Genomic DNA, 25,633 nt, shown 5'->3' on the forward strand with positions numbered 1-25,633 from the left:
CTCTTCCAGAGGTCCTAAGTTCAAATCCCAGCAACCACATGGTGGCTCACAACCATCTGTAATGGGATCTGATGCCCTCTTCTGGTGTGTCTGAAGACAGCTATAGCATACTCACATACAAAAAATAAATTAATTAATGAGACTACAGCTGACTAAGTTTCCAGAAACCAGCCTCTTTGTCCTTTCAAACTTTTCAAGAAAAACCGAGGCCACTGCAGTCCATTGTGTCAAGGCCCCGGCAGCCATCTGTGGGAAGTTCTGTCTCTGACCTCCCCCACCTACATGGGCTGGGTGACAGACAGAGGGTACTCACGGTCTTGTCGGTCTCCCGGGCAGGACTGGGAGGTGCCAGACGAGGGGTGGAGTGTCCGGAGCTGGGAGGTGAGGGGCTGGCGAGGGTGGAGGTGGTGAGGGAGGGCGGTAGTGAACAGCTGCTGCGGTACCGGCCCAGAGAGTCGAGGCCAGAACTGGACACCCGGCTCTCCAGCTCCTCTGCACGCTGCTCTGTCGTTTCTTTCTCTTCTTGAATTAGCCTGGAGGAGGAGAAGGAAGACAAAGGTGAGGTGGAGGGTGGAGGGGACTCACAAAGGATGGGGAGGGGAGTGGCTTGGAGAGTGAAGCGACTTAAGGGTGTTTTGGTGGACCCCAAGTCCATAGCTTCAGCAGCGGCTCAAAGGGAGCCAGGAAATACTGAGAGACTCAGGAAATCACTGAAGGCTTTGGCTGAGTGGTTGGGATTCCTGTCAGTTAGAAGGTGTTAACCAAATGGCTACACTAAGCCCTAGGGGTGTACCTCAGTGGTAGAGCACCTGCCTAAGGTCCCCTGGTGAGGGGCTGGGGTGACACAGCAGCAGAGGCCTCACTTGGCATACACGAGGCCCTGGGTTCAACCCCCCAAAACAACAAATTATAATTCTAAAGATAATAAAATTACTACAGGAACAGACAGTGTTCCAAGAGCCGAAAGGGTGAAAGACTAAGATCAGGGTGAAATCAAGGCTAATCAAAGTGGTTGAGAAGGTCCTGACTTCATTCAGTACAGGAGGGTGGATAGACAAAGTATGAATTAGAATGTGATTGTGTTTCCAGGGGCCCAGAAAGAATTCATGAGACCAGAAATACCAAAGCAGGCGGTTTCTGGAGGACAGGTGTCAGCGGCTGGAAAACTGTGCTGTTAGCTAAAAACGCTTGGTAGGTGCAGTTAAGTCTTTCTTTCATGCCTCCTTTTGGTTCTTTTTTTTTTTTTTTTTTGGAGCTGGGGACCGAACCCAGGGCCTTGTGCTTCCTAGGCAAGCGCTCTACCACTGAGCTAAATCCCCAACCCCCATGCCTCCTTTTGCGCACGCGCGCGCGTGTGTGTGTATACACCTGTGTGTGCGTGTGTGATTATGTCTGTTATGTGTGGGTTTTGTGTGTGTGTGTGGGGGGGGTTATAACTGTGTGTGCATGTGTTTTTGCCTGTGTGTGTGTTTATGCCTGTGTTATATGTGCTTTTGCATGTGTGTGTTATGTGTGTTTGTGTGTGTGTGTGTGTGTGTTATGTGTTTGCGTGAGTGAGGGGTGGTCGTGCCTGTGTTATGTGTGTTTTTGCATGTGTGAGGGTAGTGTGTGGATTTGAATGCACATAGAGGCCTGAGGTTTACTGAATCACCATCAGCCCTATTTACTGAGCTGGTGTTTCTCAGCCAGACCTGTCAGCCAGCTTCCTCCAGCAGTCTATCCTGTCTTCAGAGGCTGTCATTTCAGGTGAGCCATCTAGCCCACCTGACACTCATACGGGCTCCGGAGGATCTGAACTCCAGTCTCCGACTGTGCACGGCAATTATTTAATTGCCCAGCCAATTCTGAAATCCCTTCCTTCCTTTCTGTCTTCCTTTTCTTTGCTTTTTCTTCTTCTTTTCTTTATTTGAAAGATTTATTTATTTAATGTATATGAGCCCACTGTAGCTGTCTTCATACACACCAGAAAAGGGCTTCCTATTACATGGTTGTGAGCCACCATGTGGTTGCTGGGAATTGAACTCAGGACCTGTGGAAGAGCAGTCAGTGCTCTTAACCGCTGAGCCATCTCTCCAGCCCTCTTGCTTTATCTTTTATTTCCTAGCTTTTTTTTTCTTCCTTCCTTTCTTTCTCTTTCTTCCCCTATCTTCTTTGCTTTTCCACCTTAGGGACGGAATCCAGGGCTTCCCCGATGCTAACTAAATAAATGCTCTACCAAGTAAACTATATTCCCAGCCCGAGCCAAGGCTTCTTGATTTCTGTGTGAGGGTAAGATGTGCGGGCTTTTTGTTGCTGTTGGGACCTTGTGTTGGGATTCCTGCAGTATCAGGAGGCTCTAGGACATAGTTAAAGAGAGCGGTGATTTTCTCGAAAGTTCTCCTGTGGAGCTGAGGAGGAGTACTGTGGAACACACTCTTCGGTTTAGGCGCTGGCTTAGGGACACTGACACAGATAACAGAAGTGGTCTGTGGCTGGGGATTGTGGTCTGGGAGAATTGCTTGAGGGCGATGGGGAAGTAGTCAGGCTTAGAGAAAGGACTGGGATGGCTTTTAGGAGCTTCAGGGGCTGTGGAGACAGTTTGGGCGAGGCATAGCAGGCTTAGGCTGGCACTCACTTGATTTCCTTGTTGATGGCTTCCAATTGCTCCTGGAGCATGATGGCCAGTGTCTGCACATCAGCTTGCCCACTGGGGGACAGCAGTTCAGCCCCGAACATCCCCTCGGTCTCCTCCTCATCTGAGCCATCTAGCTCTCCAGGGAAAGGGGGTGGAATGGATCCAGCAGGGGTAGACCGGTCCCAGTCCTGTCCCTGGGAGTGAGGATTAAGGTTGGTACCTGGCTTCGCCCACACTCCTCACCTCCTGCATCCCATGATGCTCCTCCAGTCTACACCCTTCCTTTATCTTTGCATTGTAGTGGTAGAGTCAGGGTGTCACCTATGCCCAGGTTTAGATGAGCTGTATCCCTAGTGCCCTTCTTAGCAGGAATCTTCCTTGGACCAAAGAGCTAGCTCACTGGGTAAAATTTCTGTTGCACAGCCTGGTAACTCAGGCTCAATCCTCAGAGCACATTAAAGGTAGAAAGAAAGAACCAAGTCCACGGAGTCGTCTCTGACCTCCACAGGTGTTTTGTGGCTGGTACACCCCCAATAATAAGTTTTTAAAGGCTCATTCTTTAAAAAAAAAAAAATCATTGGCTGGACAGTGGTGGCACGTGCCAATAATCCCAGCACTTGGGAGGCAGGGGCAGGTGGATCTCAGAGTTCGAGGCCAGCCTGGTCTACGGAGTAAATTCCAGGATAGTCAGGGCTACTGATTGAGACATTCGCACCACCACGCCCTGCCCTGTTTTGTTTTTTTTAAATGTGTGCGTATGTAGAAGCCGTAGCTCTCTGTCCTCATTCGCTGTTCACACTATTCTTTTGAACTTTTTCTTTTTAACATTACTTCTTTTTGACGTGTGGTGGGGCCACGTGCATGTACTACGTTGTGTATACAGAGGTCAGAGGACAATCTTTCAGAGTCAGTTCTGTCCTTCCACCATGTTGGGCCTGGGCATTGAACTCAGATCCTCAAGATAAGCTTCAAATGCCACGACCTACTAACCCATCTCCCTGGCCCCACCCCCATCTCCCTGGCCCCACCCCCATCTCCCTGGCCCCACCCCCATCTCCCTGGCCCTACCCCCATATCCCTGGCCCCACCCCCATATCCCTGGCCCCACCCCCATATCCCTGGCCCCACCCCCATATCCCTGGCCCCACTCCCATATCCCTGGCCCCACCCCCATATCCCTGGCCCCACCCCCATATCCCTGGCCCCACCCCCATATCCCTGGCCCCACCCCCATATCCCTGGCCCCACCCCCATATCCCTGGCCCCACCTTTTGTTCTTTTCTATTGGTTGGTTGTTTCAGACAGGGTCTCACTGTATTGACCTTCCTGCCAGGAACTCTCAATGACCTACCTGCCTAGGACTCCCAAGTGCTGGGTTTAAAGGCATTTGCTAACAGGTCCCGCCCCACCGTATTTTCTGAGATAGTCTTTCACTGAACCTGGAGCTCACTGTCTAGGCTGGTTGACCACAGGCTTTAAAGACCCTCCTGCCTGCACCTCCCCAGAGCTGAGCCCAGAGGTACACACCATACATCTGGCTTATTACATGTGTGCCAGGGGATTTTACTAACCATGCTTTCTCTACAGCATCAGTCTTTCCTTACTGGCTCCTCCTAATTGTCCCTAAGCCACGCCCACACCCGCCATTCCTCTCTTCTTCCAGTTCCCCAGAGCCAACCAGCGAATTCTCCACTCTTCCTCCATCTTCAGTACTCACCATGTACATAATAGGAGGAGATCAGACGCGCAGGCAGGTGGATGGTGGTGGTGGTCAAGAGAGAAGACAGGGAGTCAGAGAGACGTGGCTTTTTCATCCCAGGATCCTCCCTAAGCTGCGCAGACCCAGCTGTCCTCCCCTCCCCATCACTGCCCCTCTCTAGGCCTAGAGGGGGATGCTGACCTTGGAAGACTCGTCCTTGGCCCCCGACCAGCGGCCCCTCTTGCCTGCCCGGCCACTGCCTGCCCCATAAGGATCCAGAGGGGCACCAGAAGGTAAGGTTGGTGCCTGGGAGTACCGGAGCTCCAGGGCACTGCCAGGGAGGGACCTGTGGACACAGGAAGGGCCAGAGAAAGGATAGAGATTAGGAGTCACAGGGATAGGCCTGCCTGTTCTGGGAGGAGGGGTGGCAACAGTTGAACTCAGTGGCTTATTTTAAAAAGGAAACTGTGACTGGACAGTGGTGGCTCACTTCTTTAATCCCAGTACTAGAGAGGCAGAGGCAGGCAGATCTCTGTGAGTTCAAGACCAGCCTGGTCTACAGACCAAGTTCCAGGACAGCCAGTATACACAGAGAATCCCTGTCTCTAGAAGAGGAAGAGGAAGAAGGGAAAGAAAAGAAAGCAATTAGGAATGAGATGTTTTATGGGGAAGAGTTGGGAGTGGATATGATCAAGATACATGTATGAATTAGTCCATTTGAGACAGTTTCTCTGGGTACTCTTGGCTGTCCTAGAACTTGCTCTGTAGACCAGGCTAGCCTCAAACTCAGAGATCCACCTACTTCTGCCTTCCAAGTGCTGGAATTAAAGCTGTGTGCCACCACCACCTGACTAAAATATTCTTAAATATAAATAAATGGAATTAATAAAACTGGACCTGGTGATGTAACCTTGTAGTCTCAGCTACTTGGGAGGCTGTGGCAGAAGGATCACAAGTTTAAAGCCACCGTAAGCAACTTAGTGAGCTTCTGTCTCAAAAGGAAAATCAAAAGGAGTCTGGAGATTTACAGGGTAGAGCTTAGAATTTCCCAGTGTGGAGCTGAAGATGTGGCTGGGAAGCAGAGTCCCTGCCTAGAATCCCCTAGTGAAGGGCTAGGACGTGTGACTTGGTGATAGCATGAGTCCCTGGTATTTGATTCCCCAGTACTGTAAAAATTAAAAATAAGGGGTTGGGGATTTAGCTCAGCGGTAGAGCACTTGCCTAGCAAGCGCAAGGCCCTGGGTTCGGTCCCCAGCTCCGAAAAAAAAAAAGAAAAAAATTAAAAATAAGGGATGAGGGCACTGGAGACATGGCTCAGCCATTAAGAGGACCAGCTGCCCTTTCAGAGGTCCTGAGTTCAATTCCCAGCAACCACATGGCGGCTCACAACCATCTTTAATGGGATCTGGTGCCCTCTCCTGGCATGCAGGTGTACATGTAGACAAAGCACTCCTACATAAAATAAATAAATAAATCTTAGAAGAAAAAAAAAGCATTAAGAAGGGATGAGCAGTTGAGGAGAAGGAGTGGGAAGGAAAGGATGGACTTGACCTAGACAGAAAGGACAGGAGGGCTTCTGTCACCTGGAATAGGAGGGCGGCCTCCCCCGTAGCTGGTCGATCTCCATCTGCATCCGTTCCATCTCAGCCAAGAGCTGCTCCTGTGGAGAGGAGGCAGAGGTATCAGGTGCAGTGTTGCTGCTGTGAGGAACAGGCCACTCCATACCTCCCCTGTCGAGTTCCAGGCCCTCACCTTATTCAGGAGCAGCTCATCTTGAAGCTTCTTCATGTTAGCAATCTCCTCACTCAGTGAGTTCTGTGGGGACAGGGGTGACATGGAAGGGCAAAGGGGTTGTGGTCTAGGAAAATAATGCTCTTGGGTCAAGCAAAATGGTGCTTTCAGTCACAGAGCAGAGTTCATGGGTACAGAGGTCTCAAATGACAGATCTGAGGAAGGTGTATGGGCCCTAGGATGGCAGTTAGAGGCAACCCCTGGTTGTCAAAGGCCTGGAATAGGGGTGAGAGGGGACGCACCTTCTCCTCCAGTGCCCCCATACGTTCCTTGAGGTGAAGCTGTAACCGTTCATTGGATTCACTTAGCAGCTTGTCCACCGTTTCTGATAGTCGTTTATTGTGGTCATCGTTCATCTTCTCCCTCTGCCGGGCCTGAGCAAAAGGAGACAGGGCACAGACTGTCAAACGAGTCCTTCCGAGATCGTTCCCCTTGCTCTAAATCATGCCCCTCACATGAGCCTTGCCGTGATTCCCACTCAGCCTGTCTCCTCTCTAAGCCCCTCCTAAACCCACCCCTCATACCATCCAAACCAGACTCTTCATCTAAGTCCCACCCACTACTCTGATCCTCAGTTAAGCCTCACCCTTTGTGTCTCACCCAACCCTGCCCCTCGTCTAAGCTCCACCCCCTCGATTTAGCCCCTCCCTAGAGATATCCTCACTGTGCCTAAGATCCCGTGTAAAGTCAGTCCACTTAACCAAGGACTCAGCTAAGCCCAACACCAGCTTGCAGCCTCATCTAAGCCCCATCTATCAACCCCAGTCCCTTCATCTAAGCGCTGTCCTTACTCTCAGGCTCTCTCTTTTAAGCCCTGCTGTCTTGTAAGCCCCACCTAACCTATCCCCTCAGTTAAGTTCCACCCAGTCCCACCCTTCATCTAAGCCTCATACATCCACCTAGTTCCTTCACGTAAGCTCCAGAAGCTCCACCCTTCATCTAAGTTCTGCCATTCGTATGAGTCCCATCTAGCTCACCCCTTCAGCTAAGCCTTGACCCTTCATTTAAACAGCGTGCAGGCGCGCGCGCGCGCGCGCGCACACACACACACACACACACACACACACACACACACACACACAAGTGTGTGGGTTTCCAAGCCCTGCCCCTCATGCAACCCCTCTCCTGATATAAACCTCGCCTTTCCTATAAACCACACCCCTAACCACTACCAAGCCCCGCCCTCGGGTTACCCCTGCCTCCACCTCACAGTTCCTTTGGCTCCCTTGGCCTCCTCACCCTCTGCAGCTCCTGGTTCTTCTCCTCCAGCTGTGCCTCCAGCTGCCGAAGCCTCTCCTCAAAGTTCCCATGGCGTTCCTCAGCCTAGTAGACAGGACGCGTGGAGTATGACTTGAACTCCACCAAGATCCCCGCCCCTGCACCTCCGGCCCAGCCCCTTGCCAGGCTATCACCTTGTTCAGAGCAGCCACTCTCTGTGCCAGCTGAGCCTCAATCTCAGGCAAGGTCTCTGCCTTCTGCAGGGTCTGCTGCAGCTTCTGCTTGGCGTCATCCAGCCACTCGGCCAGCTGACGGCTCTTCTCTTCACTCTGGGAGAGAAAGAGGCAGAAGAGCCGAGGGACTCAGTTATCCAACCACAGCATCCTCCCATGGTCTCTTGGATCTCTTGCTGGGTGGCCTCTCACCTGTCTGTACAGGGACTCTTTGCTGGCCAGCTCATTCTCCAGCTTATCGTTGGCATCATGTAGAGATGTGGCCTCACGCTGGGCACTCAGATAGCGCTTTTCCAGTGTGGTGATGCGTTCTTCCATATCTTCCCGCTGAGCCAGGGCCTGCAGAGGTTGTAATGGGATGTGTGGACTACAATCCCCAGAAAGCCTTGTGGCAGTAGAGGCCAAAAACTCTGGACAAGAAGTTCCAGGATCCATAGAAAATAGGCCCCCTTACGCCATTCTGTGTCACAACTTTTAAAGCAATTCTGACTTAGAGCCTCGCATAAAGATGATGGAAGGCTCGGGGCATGATAATGCCACATTCCAGTTATCCTGGCAAGTGGGAGGCTAAAGCAAGAGGACTTTGAAGGCCAGCCAAATTTACGACCCACCTGGGATACATAGGGAGACCGGATAAACAAATAAAAAAACCAAAGACCTATGGGATACAGCCTTCACTCAAGCCACACCAGCATAACACTGTCTTAGAATCACAGAGTCATTGCTGACGTTTCTCTGGAAGGTTCACACCATCTTTCATAAAGCTACCAGGCTAGCCCAAGCTTAGAAGCCCAGAAAAGATATGCCAGAATCAGGTGGGAGATAGGCCTGCCTGGGGCTGCCATGAGAAGCCTTGTGACAAGGCAAGCAACTCCTGCCATCTGCCCAGCTAATGAGGAACAAACATTCACTTGTTTAAATTCACTTTCTTCAAGTGTCAGACCAGCAGGGCCTAGTACTCATGTGGCTGAGGGAAGAGGCTGTGGTTCCACAGACAAACTGGACAAATTATACTGTCTCAAAATAATGAATAAAACAGCTAAAGGGATATAGCTCGGTGGGAGATGTCTACACTCCCCCAGTGAGGGGCTGAGAGAGTGACTCAGAAATAAAGTGCCTGCCAGTGAGAAACTAGGGCCATGGCTCAGAGGTAGATAGACCAATGAGCCTAGGGTATGTAAAGTCCTAGATTCTATCGCCATGGTAACACAAGAACCAGGTGCCAAGGGTCACTCTGCCATACACAAACACTCAGATTAGTCCCACTGGACAGATAAGGAAACTGAGGAGGGATTCCACATAACTGGGGACTGTGGGGACTGAGACCGGGTCTAGTCATTCTTGAACTCAGTTACTCTTGAAGGGCTGGGAGAAGGCTGGGGTGGGCGTTGGGGGGACCGAGAGCGGCTCTCCAGGGGCTCCGCCTCACCTCCTTGAGGTCGCGCTGCAGCTTGGAGTTAGCTTCCTCCGCCTTACCCAGCTCGCGGTGAGCAGTGCCCAGCTCCTCCTCCAGCTGGCTCATCTGACGGCACAGCACCGCCAGGCGCTCCCTCAGCTGGCACACCTCTGCACGCTGCCGCTCCAGTGCCTCCTCCAGCTCTGCCGTGCGCCGGCTGGATTCTCCAACGGGACCCAGGCCATTGGCAAGGGTCTGGAGAAAGAGAAAAGCAAATCGAACCCAGAGTGCAGAGCTGGGCTGGTCGGCCACCCTGAAGGCAGCCGCATATGGTGAGGGGAAATCAAAGACCAGTAAGGATCTTGTAGACCAAAGTCCAATGGGGTCTGTCACTGAGGGTCACAGTGACCAGTAAGGATCTTAGGGGATCAGATTGCATTGGGTCAGCGAGGGTTATAACCAACATTAAAGTGACCATTGGAGGCCAATCAACTGACTCAGCCACCAAGCCTGATGACCTGGGTTCAATCTCCACGACTCACATTATGAAAGGGAAGAACTACTCCCTCAAGTTGTCCTACGACCTCCACGTGCACATAAGTGTCACCTCCCACATTACCTATGCACAGTTGATTATAATTAAAACCTTAAAAGGGGCCCTGGCATGGTAGCACATGCCTTTAATCCCAGCACTAAAGAGGCAAGTGGAATTCTGTGAGTTCAAGGTCAGCCTGGTCTACAGCGAGAGTTCCAGGATAGCCAGGGCTCCACGGGGAAACCCTGTCTTCAAAACCAAACCAAACAGACAAAACAGTAAAGCGCTCATCAGAAAGTCAGGAGGTTACTGAGCAGAGCCGCAGCGTAGACTTGTACTTTCAATGACTTGGGAGGCTGAGGCAGAAGGATCTTGGGTTGGAGTCAACATGAGCTACAGAGTGTGACCCAGACTCACAAAAAGTAAAAAGAGGCCTAAGGATGTGGTCTGAAGTGAAGTAACTGCCTAGAATACCCTAGTGATGGGCTGGAAATGTTGTTTGGTGGTAGAAGCCTTGCAGAGAATATAAGATGCCTTAAATCCCACCCTCAGCACAATCAATCAATCAATCATCGCTGAGAGAAGGTCACATGAAGGGAACTAAGACTTCTCACCTGTCCATCCCCATCCTTGCCCGGCTCCTCCAGTCCTGACCGCCTTCTAGATAGCTGGTCTCGAAGGTTCAGGGCCTACAAGAGTCAAAACACCAGAGCACACTGAGTTCCTCCTTTGGGGCCCTGAGGATTTTTCTGGGATCCAATCCCATTGGCCCGCTTCCTTTAGAATACAACCAATCAGTTTCTTAGTCCTCCACCCAGACATGGCCCTCCCCTTCTCTACTGACCCCGCCCCTACCTCCTGATTGCTCAGTTCCAGCTCCTCCTCGAGCACTGCTACCCTCTCCAGTGCCATCCGCAATCTTTCCCGGACCTGCAGATGGGTGTGAGATAAGATCAGACCTTGTAGGGCTTGGTACTGAAGGCCTGTCGTCCCAGCTACTCAGAAGGCTGAGGCAGAAGGATCCCAAACTCACTGTCTACATGTGCTGCAGAGATAAGACCCAGTGTGGGTCAGGCGATCCTGTCCCAGAACACCCCAAAGAGACTTTCCCCCATTATACACTATTCTATTTCTGTTTTTACTTTTTTTGCCAAAGTCTTAAAACATAGCATTGTATGGCCTGGAACTCTGTGTAGACAAGACCTCGAACTCATAGAAATCTACTTTCCTCTGCCTCTTAAGTGCTGGGATTAAATAGTTCATATATATATATATATATATATATATTAAGATTTATTTATTTATTTCATGTATAAGTACACTATAGCTATCTTCAGACACACCAGAAGAGGACATCAGATACCATTACAGATAGATGGTTGTGAGCAACCATGTGATTGCTGGAAACTGAACTCAGGAACCCTGGAAGAGTAATCCATGCTCTTAACCACTGAGCCATCTCTCCAGTCCCCTCCTACATCTTTTTATCAAGTCATGTTCAAATCCACCATGGTAACATTTTCTCCCATGTCAAATACCTCCAGCCAATCATAGCCAGCTTTTCTCATTCCCACTTAGTTCAGTTGAGGTCAATCACGTGTTTTCTCCTCTTCATCCTCTGACTCTCCTACCTTCTCATCCAGGGCCTTGTGGTGCTCAAAGAGGGATTTTAGAGCCTTGAGCACTTCCACCTCAGAGGAGACTCCTCCAGGAGATTGGGCTTGGCGTTTCACCACAGTCATTCGTAGGGAACGCTCGTGCCTGGACACTAGGCACTCGAGGTGTTCCAGAAGTAGCTGGAAGGATAAGGCACCGAGTCATGGGGAAGAAGCAAGGGGAAGAAGAAAGGGGTGACACGTTGGGAGTGCACAGGGAAGAAAGATAAGGACCACAGAGAGGTGAGGAGGAGAGACAGGGAGGGACAACCGAGGTAGAGCTGACCAGGGTAAAGGGAATGGGAGCAGGGGAAGGCAATGATACAGGAGATTGGGAGCAAGGAAAAAGAGAAGACGGAAACTAGATGTTGGAAAAAGATATGTTGGCCGGCATCACCCAATGCCCCATCCTGTTTAAGCTCCATCCCCACAGCCCTCACCCGGGTGTTGTTTCGCTCCGCCTTCAGCTCTGCGATTTCTTCTTCCCTCTCCAGAAGCTGTTCCCGACATAAGTTAAGCTCCTTCGTCAGAGCCGCAAACTCCTGTCCAGGCGTGGGTAGAATCAGATGGCTGACTCAATTATTTCTGTATTTCTCTCTTTGTGAGAATTTGAAGGCTCTGACCCTCCTGGCTAGGTCCTGCCTCCTCCAGCCACTCAAAACTGACCCTTACTAAGTTGTGGTGGTCTCACAGCTCAAATCTTGCCCCTCTGGGCAAACTCTCCCTTTTGTTGTTGTGGAACTATATGGGTTCTGATAGCAGAATCTCCTCTTGCTGCTTAGGCCCCTCCTCTCCTCCTAAGGCTCAACTTTCTTGCTGCTCAGACCCCGCCCTTTCATATAAACCACGCCCATCTCCATGGTAAGACCCGCCCTCCGGTGTTAAGGTAATTCCCTACTCCCGGCCATACTCTGGAACTACCCATCTTAGGCCACTCTCTTTTTCCAAACTGAGCCCTCTACAGGTTCTGTCCTCCTAGTAAACCCTACCCATTTTGTTGTTGTTGTTTTTGTTTTTTGTTTCTTGGTGTTTCCAAACAGTGTTTTTCTCCGTAGCCCTATCCATCCTGGAACTCACTCTGTAGACCAGGCTGGCCTCGAACTCAGAGATCTGCTTGCCCCTGCCTCACGAGCTAAAGGCGCGTGCCATTCCAGGCTTACTTCCCAGACCCTGACTCCTACCAAGCCCCCATGGCAGCCCATACTCCTCAACGAGCTCTGATTCTCCAACTTCTCAGGCCCCGCCCCTTATTTATAGTCCCGACCTCGCCCAACTTGCTTTCTCCAGGCTCCGCCTCTCTCAAGCTCCGCCTTCTCACCAACTACTCAGGCCCCGCCCTTTCTATATAAGCCCTGCCCCTTTCGCAGCTAAGGCCCGCCCACCGAACGCAATCCAATCCCATACTCTCTTCAGCCTGGCCCCGCCCATTCAGAACAGCCCTCGCCTTTAGGCTCCGCCTCCCTAAGACCCCGCCCAACCTGAGGCAGAGCAATGCTGAGCTGCCGCTGCAGCGAGTCCTTCTCGTGGCCGAGCTCGCGCAGTCGTAGCTGCGCTGTCGCCAACCCGTCCTGCGCCTCTCGCAGCGTCTCCAGCAGGCGCTCGCGCTCCGTGAGCATCGTGACCATGAGGCGCTCCAGCTCGCCGCCGGCCTCGTCCGGGCCCAGCGCCGAGCCCCGCCGGCCATCCTCGCTGATGGTAGGCATCACCTCGCACATCATGGCGGCGGTGCCGGCCTGCGGGTACGCAGAGGGGACTGACTAACCTTGTCAAGGCTCAGGCACATAACTGAGGCAAGGCCAGTGAAATACTCCCTGGGGCCCCAATCTAGGTATTGCACAGGGGGCAACTGAGGTCAGCCGAGCCGATCGTGACACGGGGAAACTGAGGTACAGCCAAGTGTGTGGGGGGGTAACTAAGTGCTGGCCTCCAAGAGCTGGAAACTGGGGTCTGTCCTTTGTCATCATGGCACAGATAAACTGAAAATCATTGCTGTTAGAAAAACAGCGAGGGCTTCTTGGTGGTAAAAGCACTTTGGGACACTGAGACTTGGCTCCACCAGACACTGGCAGCAAGCCAAAGTCTGGCCACTGAGGAACTGAGAAAAGCTGGTGGACCAGTTATTGGCAACGTGAGTTAACAGTAACCTTTACCTATTGTGGCTGGACTTGCAATCCTCAACCCACTCTATAAATGAGGAAAGTGAGTCCCAAGCCAGAATCATACCTTGAAAAAGTCATAGGGCTTCGGATACTGAAATGGGTCACTGAACTGATTTGCCCATCTCTATGATTAAAGACCAACACTCCATTTGAAAGAATAAGAGTAAAACGCATAGCAAGAAGGCTGGAGTCGTAAGTCAGTGGCACAGCACATGCTTGGTACAAAATGAAGCTCTGGACTGAATTCTGTACCACTAAAATAAAATATTCATTTATTAAGCCAGGCAAGGTGGTGTATGCCTATAATCCCAGTACTTGGGAAGTGGAGATGGAAGGATCAGGAGTTCAAGGCCATCCTCAGGTATTTTAAGGAATTTCAGGTCAACCCGGTTTACATTAGAGCCTTTCTTTAAAAAAAAAAAAAAAAAAAAAAAAAAAAAAAAGGTGCATAACAGGGAGTAGTGCTGAATCATTTAACTTCGATCACAGGAGCCTGAGCCCCCACAGCTAGCTAGTAGCCCCCCTACAGCTAGGGATCTGAGCCTTCAACAGTCTCTTTTCGGACCCTTTTTACTTCCAGTGGCTCTAGATCTAAATCTAGATAAATCCCATAAATCTAAGCTGTTGGACCCTTCTCCCCTCCCACTCAGGTTCTAGCCACCCTAGGATGCTCCTCCTGCCCCGCCCTCATGAGGTGTTAACCAAGAGTGTGGGAGGAGGAGAGGCAGGATTTATAAGGCCAAAAGGCAGGACTTGGGTTCCCCTGGCCAGGGGCGGGGCGGAGATGTAAAGAGGCCTAGTGAGCCTCTCCCTGGAACACTTCAGGTCCAACAAGTCCATCTGGCCAGACCGAAAGCAGAAGGGACTTTCACTCCTTTCCTTCCCCTCAATACATGCAGTGGCCTAACCGGTTTGAGATTGGATACTTCCCAACTCCACCCAAGTGAGAACTGTGACCAAAGCCATTAGGTCCTTGGGATCCTATGAGACAAGAAGGGCTCTGGAATACAGGAAAGAATGCAACTGGGTCCCTAAATTCCCTTTGACTTTAAATTGTCCAGAACTCTACACTTCCCAGAAACTGGGACCAGCAAAAAGTTTAGAAGGCAGGAGGGCAGTTTTAGGCTTGAACACAACACAGAAGCTCAATCCCACGATTGGTCAGAATTTACAGCCCAGGATTACTGTAGAACCTCAGATTCTCTGAGAAAGAATGGACGGTCCATGTCACCAAGATGCTACAGAACACAGAAAGATTAAGAGCTTCTACATTGAGTGTGGGACTGAGGGCAAGAGCTGCCTTTTTGGCTAACTAGAGGTCCCTATGCTACAGCTGGGGACTGGAAGGTAAAATCAGCCCAAAGCCACCTGGTAACATCACTAGGTTCCTGGAACACTTCAGAACACAAAACACAGAGGTGAGCCAAATGACAGAGGGGCAGCCCTAATGCAGTGTATAGTAGATCTGGTCAAAGACAGAAGCTAGACCTCAGAGCTTGCTTAGCATGAATGCATGGGCCCAGGGCATCCGCTGAGCCCACAGCTGGGCCCAGGTGAGGCGGGAGGAGTGCAAGTTCAAAACTACCATGATGATATCCTGTTCCAAATACACACACACACACACACACACACACACACACACACACACACACACGGCCAGGAAGATGGCTTAGTGGGCAAAGCTTGCTACTAAGACTGAAGACCTGAGTTTGAGACTCTGGGACACATATGGTGTATGAGGAAGAGAACTCCTGCAACTTGTCCTTTGACCTCCACATGCACACTGTCACATGCACGCACATGTACAGTAAAACAAAATACACTAAATATCAAAGGGGGGGAGATCCTCTAACTGATGGGGGTGGTCTGTTTAGGAACCAAGAACATTTTCCAGAGGCTGAAGACTCTAGAAAAAGCGAGAGTCTAGAACAGGCTCAGAATGCCAAGACAGCAGATGGAGCTGACGCCTATGATCCAGCAGGGAACAGGACAGACACCAAAGCTAAGGCCATAGAAAGGAAAAGACAGAAGCTGTGACAGGGACCTAGAACCTGAGGCTCAAAAGATACTGGAACCTTCCAGGCTTAAGATTGTGCAAGCTATGGGGGATGGAGAGATGACACAGCCATTAATAGCACTGACTACTCTTCCACAGGACCCAGGTTCAATTCCCAACACCCACATGACAGCTCACAATGGTCTAACTCCAGTTCCAGAGGATCTGGCACCCTTGTACAAACATATATGCAGGCAAAACACTAATGCACATAAAACAAAAATAAATCATCAATTAAAAAATAAGATTGTGCATGCTAGAGTTCCAAAGACTACTAGACTATTTCATTGAAAACAACACATTCTGCAAGTTAGAATATCCATGGGAGGAAGGAAATCTAGAACAACAGCAGATGTGGCCAGAACATAAAACACATCTAAAATGCAAACCCAGGAGATATTAGTCTCTAAGAGTGGGAGTAGAGTGAGACCTTTCTGTTATTGGTCTAGTGCTAGTAATCGAACCCTGGACTTTGTGTGTGTGAGGTAAGTGCTCTACCCCAGCAACAACCCCAGCTTCAATAGCTAGAAATATAGGACATATCCAAGGAGAGGACTGAGAACAGAAAGTAGCTTAGGTATGTTATCTAGATATTTGTAAAGACCAGAGTAGGAAGAAGAAGAAGAAGGAGGAGGAGGAGGAGGAGGAGGAGGAGGAGGAGGAGGAGGAGGAGGAGGAGGAGAAGAAGAAGAAGAAGAAGAAGAAGAAGAAGAAGAAGAAGAAGAAGAAGAAGAAGAAGAAGAAGAAGAAGAAATAGAAGAAAAAAGGAGGAGGAGGAAGAAAAAAATATACACAACATAGTGAACATAGTGAGTTCTAATGCAGCCCAGGATGCATGGCAAAATCCTGACACTGGGATGTGAAGGGAGCAAGTGAAAAAAGACATGCCTAGAATTTAGTTCGTGGCATTAAATGTAGATCACACGCCTTGATGAGGACAGGACAGTGTATCATCTGGAAATGTTCTGGAACTTAGACTCTTGAACACAGCACAAGGAAAGGACTCATTATTAACTAGAAATGCAGAAAAAATGGCTGGCAAGTCCCAGATCACCTGATGAACCCTGATCACAGAACACACCTAGAAGAAAGGACAGCTGTTTGGTACTTGGAGTATGAGACATCAGATATTACCAGATGGGTCTCTAGAGGCAATGAGATGGCAGAAATATCCAGCTTTGGGGGGAGAGGAGACTCTGGAAGTCTAGCACCTCAGACGATAGGACAGATGAGTGTTTGTTAAAGCCATAGAAGATGTGGGGCTGGGGATTTAGCTCAGTGGTAGAGCGCTTACCTAGGAAGCGCAAGGCCCTGGGTTCGGTCCCCAGCTCCGAAAAAAAGAACCAAAAAAAAAAAAAAAAAAAAAAAAGAAGATGTAAAGTTCATAGAACACTGAGGCCACCAAGACCTGAAGATGGGAGAGGATGCAAAGCCAGGGTCCAGACCTTTGAATCCACCTGGGGGTGAAGAAACTTAGAGCCTGGATGTTTGATGGGAGTGTAGGCCTGGGTGGGTGGTCTGTTGGACAGGACACTCACCACAGTGAGATTCTGGGTTCCTGAGATGTGTGTTTGTTCTGGTGGAGGTTACAAGATGGGGGTGAGACACCTAGATCTTCAAGGGGGAGTGAGGATAGAATGTATTCCAGGTCTTTGAAAGGAAGCCATGGCGCCTGAGTCCATAAGGCAGCAAGCAGGTGCTGGTGTACCAAGAGGCTGGACATATTTGTCTTTGGGGGGTTGGGGGAGCTGTTAAAGTAAGTGCTAAGTGGGGAGGGGGTGGGCAAAGGCTAGGGAACTGGATCCCCCAGGTGCTGAATAAGATGACAGTGATTAGTCAGGGCCAGCAGATATATGGGCACTAACAGTTTTTTAGATCCAGGTGGGAGCGGGAGGCTCCATGCCAAGGTTTCTAAGTGGACTGGGCAGGGACATTCACAAGCTCTATGTAAGTGAAGCGGCTAGAGTCCCAGAAAGCTAGAGTGCCTAAAGATGGGCCTGAGAACCCCGCGACCCAGCTGGGAGGGGGCGGCGGGGATCCCCAGGTCAAAGGCGCGGTGAGGGGGAGGGATTCCCACACCACCTGCACCCCCCTCCCTGGCGGCCCTGGCAGGAGATGGGGGAGGCGAGGCTACCGAGAGAGCTGACCATGGACAGCTCCGGCGCGGGCCTGTGTCCAGGGCGAGCCGGCCTGGACCGAGGAACGTCGCCGGCTGTTCCAACCAGAAGGTGGGGGACGCAAATGGGGGAACGATTTGGACGCAATGGGGAGAGTCCCACAGTGGTGACCAGTGTCTGGAGCTCCCAGGACTGGGCCCAGAGGAGAGATCTAGACTGAGGGGTCCCCTGAGCTGAACTGAGGGATCCAGGCTTCTGGGCCCTGGAAGAGGCACAAGGAGACAGCCCGCTTGAGATACTAGGGTTCAGCGGAGCACTCTGAGCTCCGGGAAGGGACACGCCTGGGTCTCTTGGGGTGCCTTGTGAAATCTGGACTCTGGGTTCCCTTGGGATGGAGATGGGAATGTAGGATTTCGGGCCAGCGGGTCGGAGACGTTAGCCCAGGGGTCCCCAGGGTGGGCGCTGCCGGGCAAGCTGGGCCGGGCTCTTACCTACCTGGTCCGCGACGACTGCGGGAGGAGCTGGGCTGCAGGAGGGACGCGGGGTGGGGTAGGGGCACCGGGCGGGGCCCCTGGCGACGGCCGGGGCCCGGATCTGGAGATCTGGAGCCCTGTCTACGCCGCTAGCGCGGGCTCAGCGTCTCTTGCTCCGGCTCCAGCGCTGGGGACCCCCTCCCCCTCACGGTCTCACAGCCTTCTTACTCCCTAAAATAGCCCCCTGCCCTTGTCACCGTACAGCCTCCCCCCGCGAGGCCGCAATCGCCAGATCCAGGGGTGCCCACCAGCGCCCCCCCAAATCCCACCTTCTCCCCCCCAAAAAATTCTCCTCCCTCCCCCTCCCCCCCACAGATCCCGGGCGGTCGTGGCCCCTTTAACAGAAGACTGACGGACGGCGCTGAATGGCCAATGAGAATTGTCGTCCGTGCCGGCCGGCGACCAGACCCCGCCTCCTCATCGGGAGGGAGGGGCCGCGCGGGCGGAGAGCTGGGGGCGGGACTCGTGGTGCAGCGACCAATAGGCATGCAGCGTGCGGCGGCCTGGGAGGGAGGCGGAGTCCGGCAGAGGATGATGTCACCTGAATCTAGTAGCGCGCAGCGTGGAGCGCGAGTCGCGACCCCGGGTCCCCGCGGCGGCGCGCGTCTCACGGGACACGAGGGCTGGGCGGCGGGATGGGAATTCAACATTCAAGGTGGGATTTTTTTTTTTAAGACAAGGGCGGCTCCCGGAAGGATGTGCTCGGTTGGAAGGTGAGGCGAGTGGATGATGGGTGGCGAGTGCGTGTTACTCTGCACCCCTGCGCCCGTCTAGGGAACTGCATGCGCCCCACCAACCCCCGACTCCCACGCAGACGGTGGCACGGCCCGCAGGGTTCCCCCAGCGGATGGTTCGCTCCGCCCCGCCTACAGAGGCAATGATCAGGCTTCTGCTGCGTTTCAAGACTCCCGCGTCCGACTCACAGCAGGGGACCTGCCAGGCCTTGGCCTTCCAAACCTCTTAAGGGTTGGGGACAGTGGTCCTTGGTGTTGCGCCCTGGCACTCACATCGACGCAGCCTTGGGTCTAGTCTCTGGGACACCGGCCAGCCTCCGCCTTCAGAGCTGCTCGAGCGGTGTCTATCATGGTACACACACTGGAAAGAGCTTGTTCTTAACCTCAGCTTCACTGTCCTCCTCCCCCACAGAGACTATTCCAGGATGCGCGATAGACACACAAGACACTCGGTGAGGGTTAAAGATCTTTAAATAAGGAGCCAGTGACAATAAATAATACTGTACAGGGGAGGAGGCGGGTCCTGCTCTGTGATTTCAGCCTCGAGACTCCAAGGACCTGTGAGGGTGTGGAGAGGGAGTTTTAGGCAAAGGGGAGGCTTAGTGGTGGTGGTGGGGGGACGCATAAGATGTTCAAGGGTGGGGTTCTGGAGACAACAGTTCAGAAAAACAGGCACAGGGATTCTGGGATTGGAGAGCCAGAGGGTCCCAGGGCCTTGGCTACCATGACAGGGGTCAAAGGTCTGGAAGCCTCTGGTGAAGAGCCAGGGATAAATGTTGAAGGCGGCTGAGATCGCTGGCCTGGTTTGGGTATCTGAGGTTGGGGTAGGCAGCAGGGATAGGGTGGTGACTGGAGGCTCACGAGTAGCTGTGGTGCTGCTGGCGCCGACGGGCAGATCGCATCTTCTCGAAGCGGGCTTCCATCTCCTCCAGCACCCGAGGGGTGTAGCGCACCACCAGTTTCACTGAGCCCTGGGCGGCCTTCAGGAGTTCCACTGCCTTTTCATGGTGTTCGCCTTCCACACTCTGCAGGGCAGGCCTCGCACAGACTCCTGGCCCAAACCGCTGCCCTTACCACCCTACCCAGGACATGGGACCAGTGGGTAGTGACATGGCTGCTGGGGTCAAGTCTCCGAGGCCTTATATCCCTCTAGTGGATCACCAACTTTAGACACAGCAGCCACTACCTAAAAACTGCATGTCAGTATAGCTTACAGTCCCAGTGTCCTCAATGAACCAGGCCACTGAACCTGTCCCACCTGTCTACAGCCCCTAAGCCTATTGCTCTCCTACCCTCAAGCCCAGGGACAGAAGCCTAGCTTTTCTGGCGGACCAACCTCCTCGGTGTCTTTCCTTGGGTTCTAATCACTGCGGTTTCAACCCAGACTTCGATCAGAGCCAGTCTTTCTCCTCATCTCAGAGATGCTCTCCGCTCTCAGCCAGAACCACCCCTCCACATCTTAGTCCAGCAAATTACCTATCCTTCAACCTCCAAGCCAAATGTTCCTCCTGACAAAAACTCCCATCTACACTGGTCTGGTGGGTCCTAGCTAGGCTCTCTGAAGTCCTAGAGAGTCAGCAGTGCAACCCACAGAGCTGTCTACAAAGGCTGTGCTCCCTGTGTGGTAGGAACAGGACCATCCAGTGCTCCCTTACAGTCACTACCAACCCCACTCACCACACCATTCACAGACAGCAGCTGGTCTCCCCTCTTGAGGCCACCATGGCGATCAGCCACACCTCCGGGGATGACTCGAGAGATATAGATGGGCGAGTTCTGCTCTTTGCCGCCCATGATGTTGAAGCCCAAACCCTCATCAGTCTTCGGTAGTTCCACGACCCTGGGATGGGCATGGCCCTCACTGGCTGTGAAAGCAGCCACTGTAGCCTGGAAGAGAGAAGGTGCCTCCATGAGAGAGATCCTTGTTGAGATACGGGCACTCCAGCCAGGGTAGCCACAAAGGTCAAACAGGGGAATCCTGACACAGCTCAACAGAAAGCTATCCTGTAGTGACTCAAACCTGAGAACATTTGCATTCTTCCCCAAGCCAGGTAGAAGTAAGACCTCAGTACTTAGCACGTGCCAATCTTGTTCTCAGACAAATAGAAACAAGCGCCCCCCTCCGGGGGTGGGTTGATAGGGATCAGGTGGGAACAGTCCTGAGTCTGCAGGCAGTAAGGAGCATGGCACTGCAGTTTGGAAAGGTGTCCCTGTTCACAACATCCAACCGGATTGCCTTTTAGGGTCATCTTACCGGCAGGAAAGTGAGACCAGTTTCCAAGCCTGTTGCTAGAGAGAATCTCGTGTGCATTCAAGTTAAAAATGTGCAGTTATTTAAAGGGCATTATAAATAAATCTTCATAGGGTGGAAGAGAGATGCGCAAATGTGAAGGAGGGCGCAGAAACAGCCAGCCTGGAGGGCACTGTGTTTTCGTGGTCACCCAGAGCTGCGGGGACAGGAGCTTACCTTGGCTGTGGCATGAGCCCGCACCTCGGCGCTGCCAGTGATGTCCAGCGTGTCATAGAGCTGTTCATACACCTGGGGGAGTTGGAGACATGGCAACGTCAGGTAGCTGCCAGTCAATAACCCTGGACACCGGTGTCCTCGTCTGCTCGCCCGTCGCCGCCCCCGCCGCGGAGTGCAAGGAAACTACAACTTATACAGTACCGAGGTGCTCACCTCGCGGATGGCGGAGCAGAAGCGGCTCTGCAGGACCCGCTGCAGGGCCTGCAGCTTCTGCGGGGGCAGTTCTCCGCTACGCTGCAGCCGCTCTAGCAGCTCCACAGCCCGGGACACGTCTGCAGAAAGCGGCAGGGACCGCGAGAACACACGCCAGCAGCAAGAAGGGCAACCGAGGTCATTCTGGAAGCGATCCACGCGCCCCGCGGGTCCCCGGGACCCCAACCTCGGGCGAGGTGTTGGTGGGGCGCTCCGCCCCAGACCCTCCCACGCCCTCAGACTGCAGGCCGCGCCCCGCCCACCCTAACTAGATCCGCCCCCCAACCCTCGCATCTGCAAGGCCTGTCGCGGCCCAATGGAGCCCAGAGCTGGGACTGGACCCTCGGAGCGCTTACCCCGCTCCAGCCCCAGCGGCTCCACCAGCGCAGCCATATCTCCTCTAATGCAAGCCACCCGCCCCGGCGTCCGCGAGGAGGTGCAATGCGAGGCCCCGCCCACCAGGTGCCGGCGAGGAGGTGGTGCAGCATGAGGCCCTGCCCCCTCGGCAACCAACAGTTTCACAGGCCCTGCCCTCACACTGACAGGAGGCGGTGCTGTGCAGGGTTCCTCCCACTCCAGAACTTTATAAGAGTCTACCTTAGTCCTCTGGGTGCCTGGCTCCCAGTGCCCCTACATCACTACCAGCTGCCCATCATGGGTCAGTTCTGGTCAAGATCTTGTTACTCCGTTGATGTGTCCTTACAGCACGTCTGTGCCTTTTCTGGTACTTTCCCCTCATTTCTACAACCACAAGTCCAGAGGGATGTGGTGTCTCAGGATTCTAGGGGGCCTGTGGAAGAGGATCAGTGTGACTTGGAAGACAGGAACACATACCAAGAGGTTATTTCAAGAAAGCAGAAAAAAAAATAAAAGCTGCAGAGTGCTAACCTAGCAGGTGTCCTGTTCCCTGCAGAGCATAAATCACGGGTAGTGCACACCTGTAATCCCAGTACTTAGAAGTTCAGCAGTGGAGGCAAGGAGATCAGAACAGTGTTCAAGGTCACCCTCTGTTACACTGAAACCTCGCGGCTAGCCTGGACTACTTGAGACTTTGCCAAAACATACACAGAGCCTGGTGGCCTATGCAGAGGCAGGCAGATCTCTTATGAGTTTGAGGCCAGTCTGTTCTACATAGTGACTTCCAGGTCTCATAGTGAGACCCTGTCTACACACATACACGACACACATACACATACAGAGAGAGAGAGAGAGAGAGAGAGAGAGAGAGAGAGAGAGAGAGAGAGATATCTTCACAGTTCACAGAGATGCTTGAAAGATAAGGTCAACAAGTCATAAGACCTGTCACTCCAGTAGCCACACAAAGAGTAGCCGAGAGGTTGAGCAGTCATGATGGCAGAACAGTGACCTTGTGATGTCATTTGCATTTGGATTTGTGTCTCTATATAAATCCCTGAGAGCATATAGGATGGTCAAATATGGATCTGAAGATCTCTGGGAATATCCAGGGAGACTGGACTGCAGAAGGGGCAGGAGGGAAGATGACGTCACAGCAAGATGAGGCCTAGGAGACTGGTCAACTAATGTGGAGTGTCGCCTGTTTGGGTTGAGAGGTAGAGTGGGGAGCACTGAGGTAGACAGGTTACCATCTGTTCTGATGGCAGATAGTTTCTTTTTTTTAAAAAATTTATTCATTTATTATATATAAGTACACTGTAGCTGTCCTCAGACACACCAGAAGAGGGCATCAGATCCCATTACAGATGGTTGTGAGCCACCATGTGGTTGCTGGGAATTGAACTCAGGACCTCTGGAAGAGCAGACGGTGCTCTAACCACCGAGCCATCTCTCCAGCCCAGCAGATAGTTTCAATGTGTGGAGCCGGTAGTTAGGCTGGCGGTGTGGCTCAGCAGACAGAGCACTTGCCTAACAAGCGGAATGCCCTGGGTTCCATCTGCATCCGTGTATAGCCCTGGTGCTCTGCTGCACCCCTACACTGTGGAAGCAGGAAGATCATCGGCTGGGGGTGTGCTTAAGTTCCAAAAGGTGCTTTATAGGGGGAAAAAACCACAAGCAAACAAAACAGATGAACGCGTAAGCCTGTGATGTCTGAGCCCTGGGAACTAGAAGATGCTGCCGGCTGTCTCAGCATTTTGGGGACAGGTGGTGCACTTCAGGGGACAGATGTGCGGGAGCAAGAAAACAAAGAGGGTGGTCAGTGACAAGGGATGCCGTTGGGTTGTTGTCACAGGACTCTGGTTTAGTTGAATGGGATGTGGTGTTGCAAAAGGACACGTTCAAGGCCAAAGAGAGAGCAGGTTTCTCTGGCTTCTCAACTATAGTCCTCACACTGGTAGCTGTGTCAATAACAAAAAGCACCAGTCAGTGTGCCTTCCATAACTACCCATTTCACCCAAGATGGCCTTGACCTTGGAGTGATCTTCCTCCACAGCCTTCCAAGAGCTGGGATTTAAGGCTTCAACCACCATGCTCAGCTTCAAAACAGCAACCCAAACCACTCAGGCACTTGCTTCAGAAGCCTTTGTCAAGAAATGACTCCTGGCTTGGATCCACAAGGTGAGGACAGCAGGATGCAAGCTTGGTTTCTGCCTTCGGTCTTTGGCTGAGGTAGCAATTATCATCCTTAACCTTTTAAGCTAAGTTGAGTCCCAGGAAGACCAAAACCTCACCGGACAGGCACCCCAATATAGGGAAAAGATCCCTATTGCAGGTTCCATTCTCAACAATGGACTTACCAGGATGCCTGTCTGGGGGTGTGACACTTCCTACTACAGGGAATGTAGATGAACAAGTGTCCAATCGGAGATAGACTGCACTCAACCCTATCTCGAAGGAACAACTGAGGCCAAGAAATGATGGGCTATTAGGGGCCAGACCACGCCTTGGCCAGGGCTGTTTAATCATGAAGCTCTTACTCTGTAACCATAAACCTCTGTCAGTGCCTCAGAAGACAGACAAGAGTCCCTGGACCCCTTGTCTCTCTTCCCAGTGTGCTCTCAAAAATCCCTCTGCTCTTCACCTGGCTGGAGTCTAGCCTGTCCAGGCTTTTGACTTAATCTGGCAAGGGGCAGGTACTGCCTTTGCTGAGGACCCTTGAGTTCCCACATCAGGTGATTCACAGTCACCTCTACCTCAAGCTCCAGGGGATCTTATACCTCTGGTCCCCTAGGGCATCTGCACACAGATACGAAAGGATGCACATAATTAAAGATACTTTCTTTAAACTCTGCTCACTGGGGCTGCAGGTGTAGCTCAGTTGGTAGAGAAATTGCAAAGAATGCACAGAGCCCTGGACTGCATCCCAACTGGACCTGTGATCTCAGCACTAAGATGGCCAATCTGGGCTATGTACTAAGTTCCAAGCTAAGTCTTGAAAAGGGGTTGGGATATAAACATCCTTTTGGCCCTTCTGGAAGCGAGCCCCAAGATACTGCGAGTTGGTCCTGCATCAAACTTCAGGTCTGCTTGCTGGCCTAGATATTATATGTACATTTACTCAACATTCCCAGCTGTGAACTTTAAACGATTTACTTTACAGCTGTATATATGGCACAATACAGTGCACACATGGAGGTCAGCATCCTCTTCTGAATTTCTAGTGGTTAACAGCTCTTGGTCTGCCTGACATTCTCATGTGGGACACAGCTGTGTTCCGGGAAGGTATTTCACCAGGTCCTTGCTTTCTTGTTTTTACAAGCTTCTATTCTTTCCCCTACATTCTCTTCTTTCCAAGTCTCAAATACAAGAGCAATTTATTTTTTATTGGACATTTTATTGTACATTTCAAATGTTATTCCCTTTCCCAGTTTCCCCTCCAAAGATCCCCTATCCCATCCCTGCTCCCTCTGCTTCTAGGAGGGTACTCCCCTACCTACCCACCCACTCCGACCTCACCACCCCAGCATTCTGCTATGCTGGGGCATTGAGCCTTCACAGGACCAAGGGCCTCTTCTCCCATTGATGCCAGATAAGGCCACCCTCTGCTACATATGAGGCTGGTGTCATGGACACCTCCCTCCATGGGTACTCTTTGCTTGGTGGATCAGTCCACGAGAGCTGAGGGCGGGGGGTGTTTGGTTGATATTGTTGGTCTATGGGTCCCCTTCAGCTCCTTCAGTCCTTCCCCTAACTCCTCCTTTGGGGTCCCTGTATTTTTTTAAGCAGTGACTTGATTGTTCCAGCTAGCTTTGAATTA

General features: G+C 52.0%; 2 protein-coding genes and 1 long non-coding RNA gene across 6 annotated transcripts in view; 1 reads left to right on the top strand and 2 right to left on the bottom strand.

Annotated features, from left to right (window-relative positions):
* The window catches only part of Ppfia3 (PPFI scaffold protein A3), a 28,935-nt gene extending 10,579 nt beyond the window's left edge, over positions 1–18,356 (bottom strand). Inside the window, exons 1-16 of one of the 3 annotated variants that reach the window (XM_087595361.1) lie at positions 17,969–18,356; positions 12,620–12,874; positions 11,582–11,683; positions 11,118–11,282; positions 10,342–10,416; positions 10,101–10,175; positions 8,985–9,206; positions 7,748–7,894; positions 7,517–7,651; positions 7,344–7,427; positions 6,347–6,478; positions 6,066–6,128; positions 5,897–5,973; positions 4,515–4,659; positions 2,615–2,802; positions 314–533 (exon numbers count right to left, since the gene is read on the bottom strand). In XM_087595361.1, the coding sequence (XP_087451487.1) occupies positions 314–533; positions 2,615–2,802; positions 4,515–4,659; positions 5,897–5,973; positions 6,066–6,128; positions 6,347–6,478; positions 7,344–7,427; positions 7,517–7,651; positions 7,748–7,894; positions 8,985–9,206; positions 10,101–10,175; positions 10,342–10,416; positions 11,118–11,282; positions 11,582–11,683; positions 12,620–12,859 (2,070 nt within the window). In that variant the 5' untranslated portion in view covers positions 12,860–12,874; positions 17,969–18,356. Of the gene's footprint in view, positions 1–313; positions 534–2,614; positions 2,803–4,514; positions 4,660–5,896; positions 5,974–6,065; positions 6,129–6,346; positions 6,479–7,343; positions 7,428–7,516; positions 7,652–7,747; positions 7,895–8,984; positions 9,207–10,100; positions 10,176–10,341; positions 10,417–11,117; positions 11,283–11,581; positions 11,684–12,619; positions 12,875–17,964 lie in introns of all 3 variants that reach the window. The other 2 variants (XM_087595343.1, NM_001270985.2) reach the window with 2 other exon arrangements.
* On the top strand, positions 17,467–19,252 carry LOC120097162 (uncharacterized). The gene is made up of 2 exons (XR_015651421.1): positions 17,467–17,584; positions 18,322–19,252. It is a non-coding gene; the product is annotated as an uncharacterized LOC120097162 (long non-coding RNA).
* Positions 19,194–21,904, bottom strand: Lin7b (lin-7 cell polarity scaffold B). Of its 2 annotated transcripts, none has more exons than XR_015638081.1 (6): positions 21,816–21,904; positions 21,421–21,539; positions 21,208–21,279; positions 20,418–20,627; positions 19,602–19,791; positions 19,194–19,298 (listed from the first exon to the last, which is right to left on the bottom strand). XR_015638081.1 is itself a non-coding variant. In NM_021758.2 (6 exons), exons 1-6 carry the CDS (start codon positions 21,850–21,852, stop codon positions 19,277–19,279), a joined length of 624 nt encoding a protein of 207 aa, NP_068526.1. In that variant the 5' UTR covers positions 21,853–21,904; the 3' UTR covers positions 19,194–19,276. The 2 variants fall into 2 exon arrangements, 1 of the variants encoding a protein (NP_068526.1); NM_021758.2 differs by having other exon boundaries at positions 19,602–19,765.
* Between the last annotated feature and the right edge of the window lie 3,729 nt (positions 21,905–25,633).

The sequence above is a fragment of the Rattus norvegicus genome, chromosome 1 (assembly GCF_021556685.1).
Source record: "Rattus norvegicus strain SHRSP/BbbUtx chromosome 1, alternate assembly SHRSP_T2T, whole genome shotgun sequence".
NCBI lineage: Eukaryota > Metazoa > Chordata > Mammalia > Rodentia > Muridae > Rattus > Rattus norvegicus.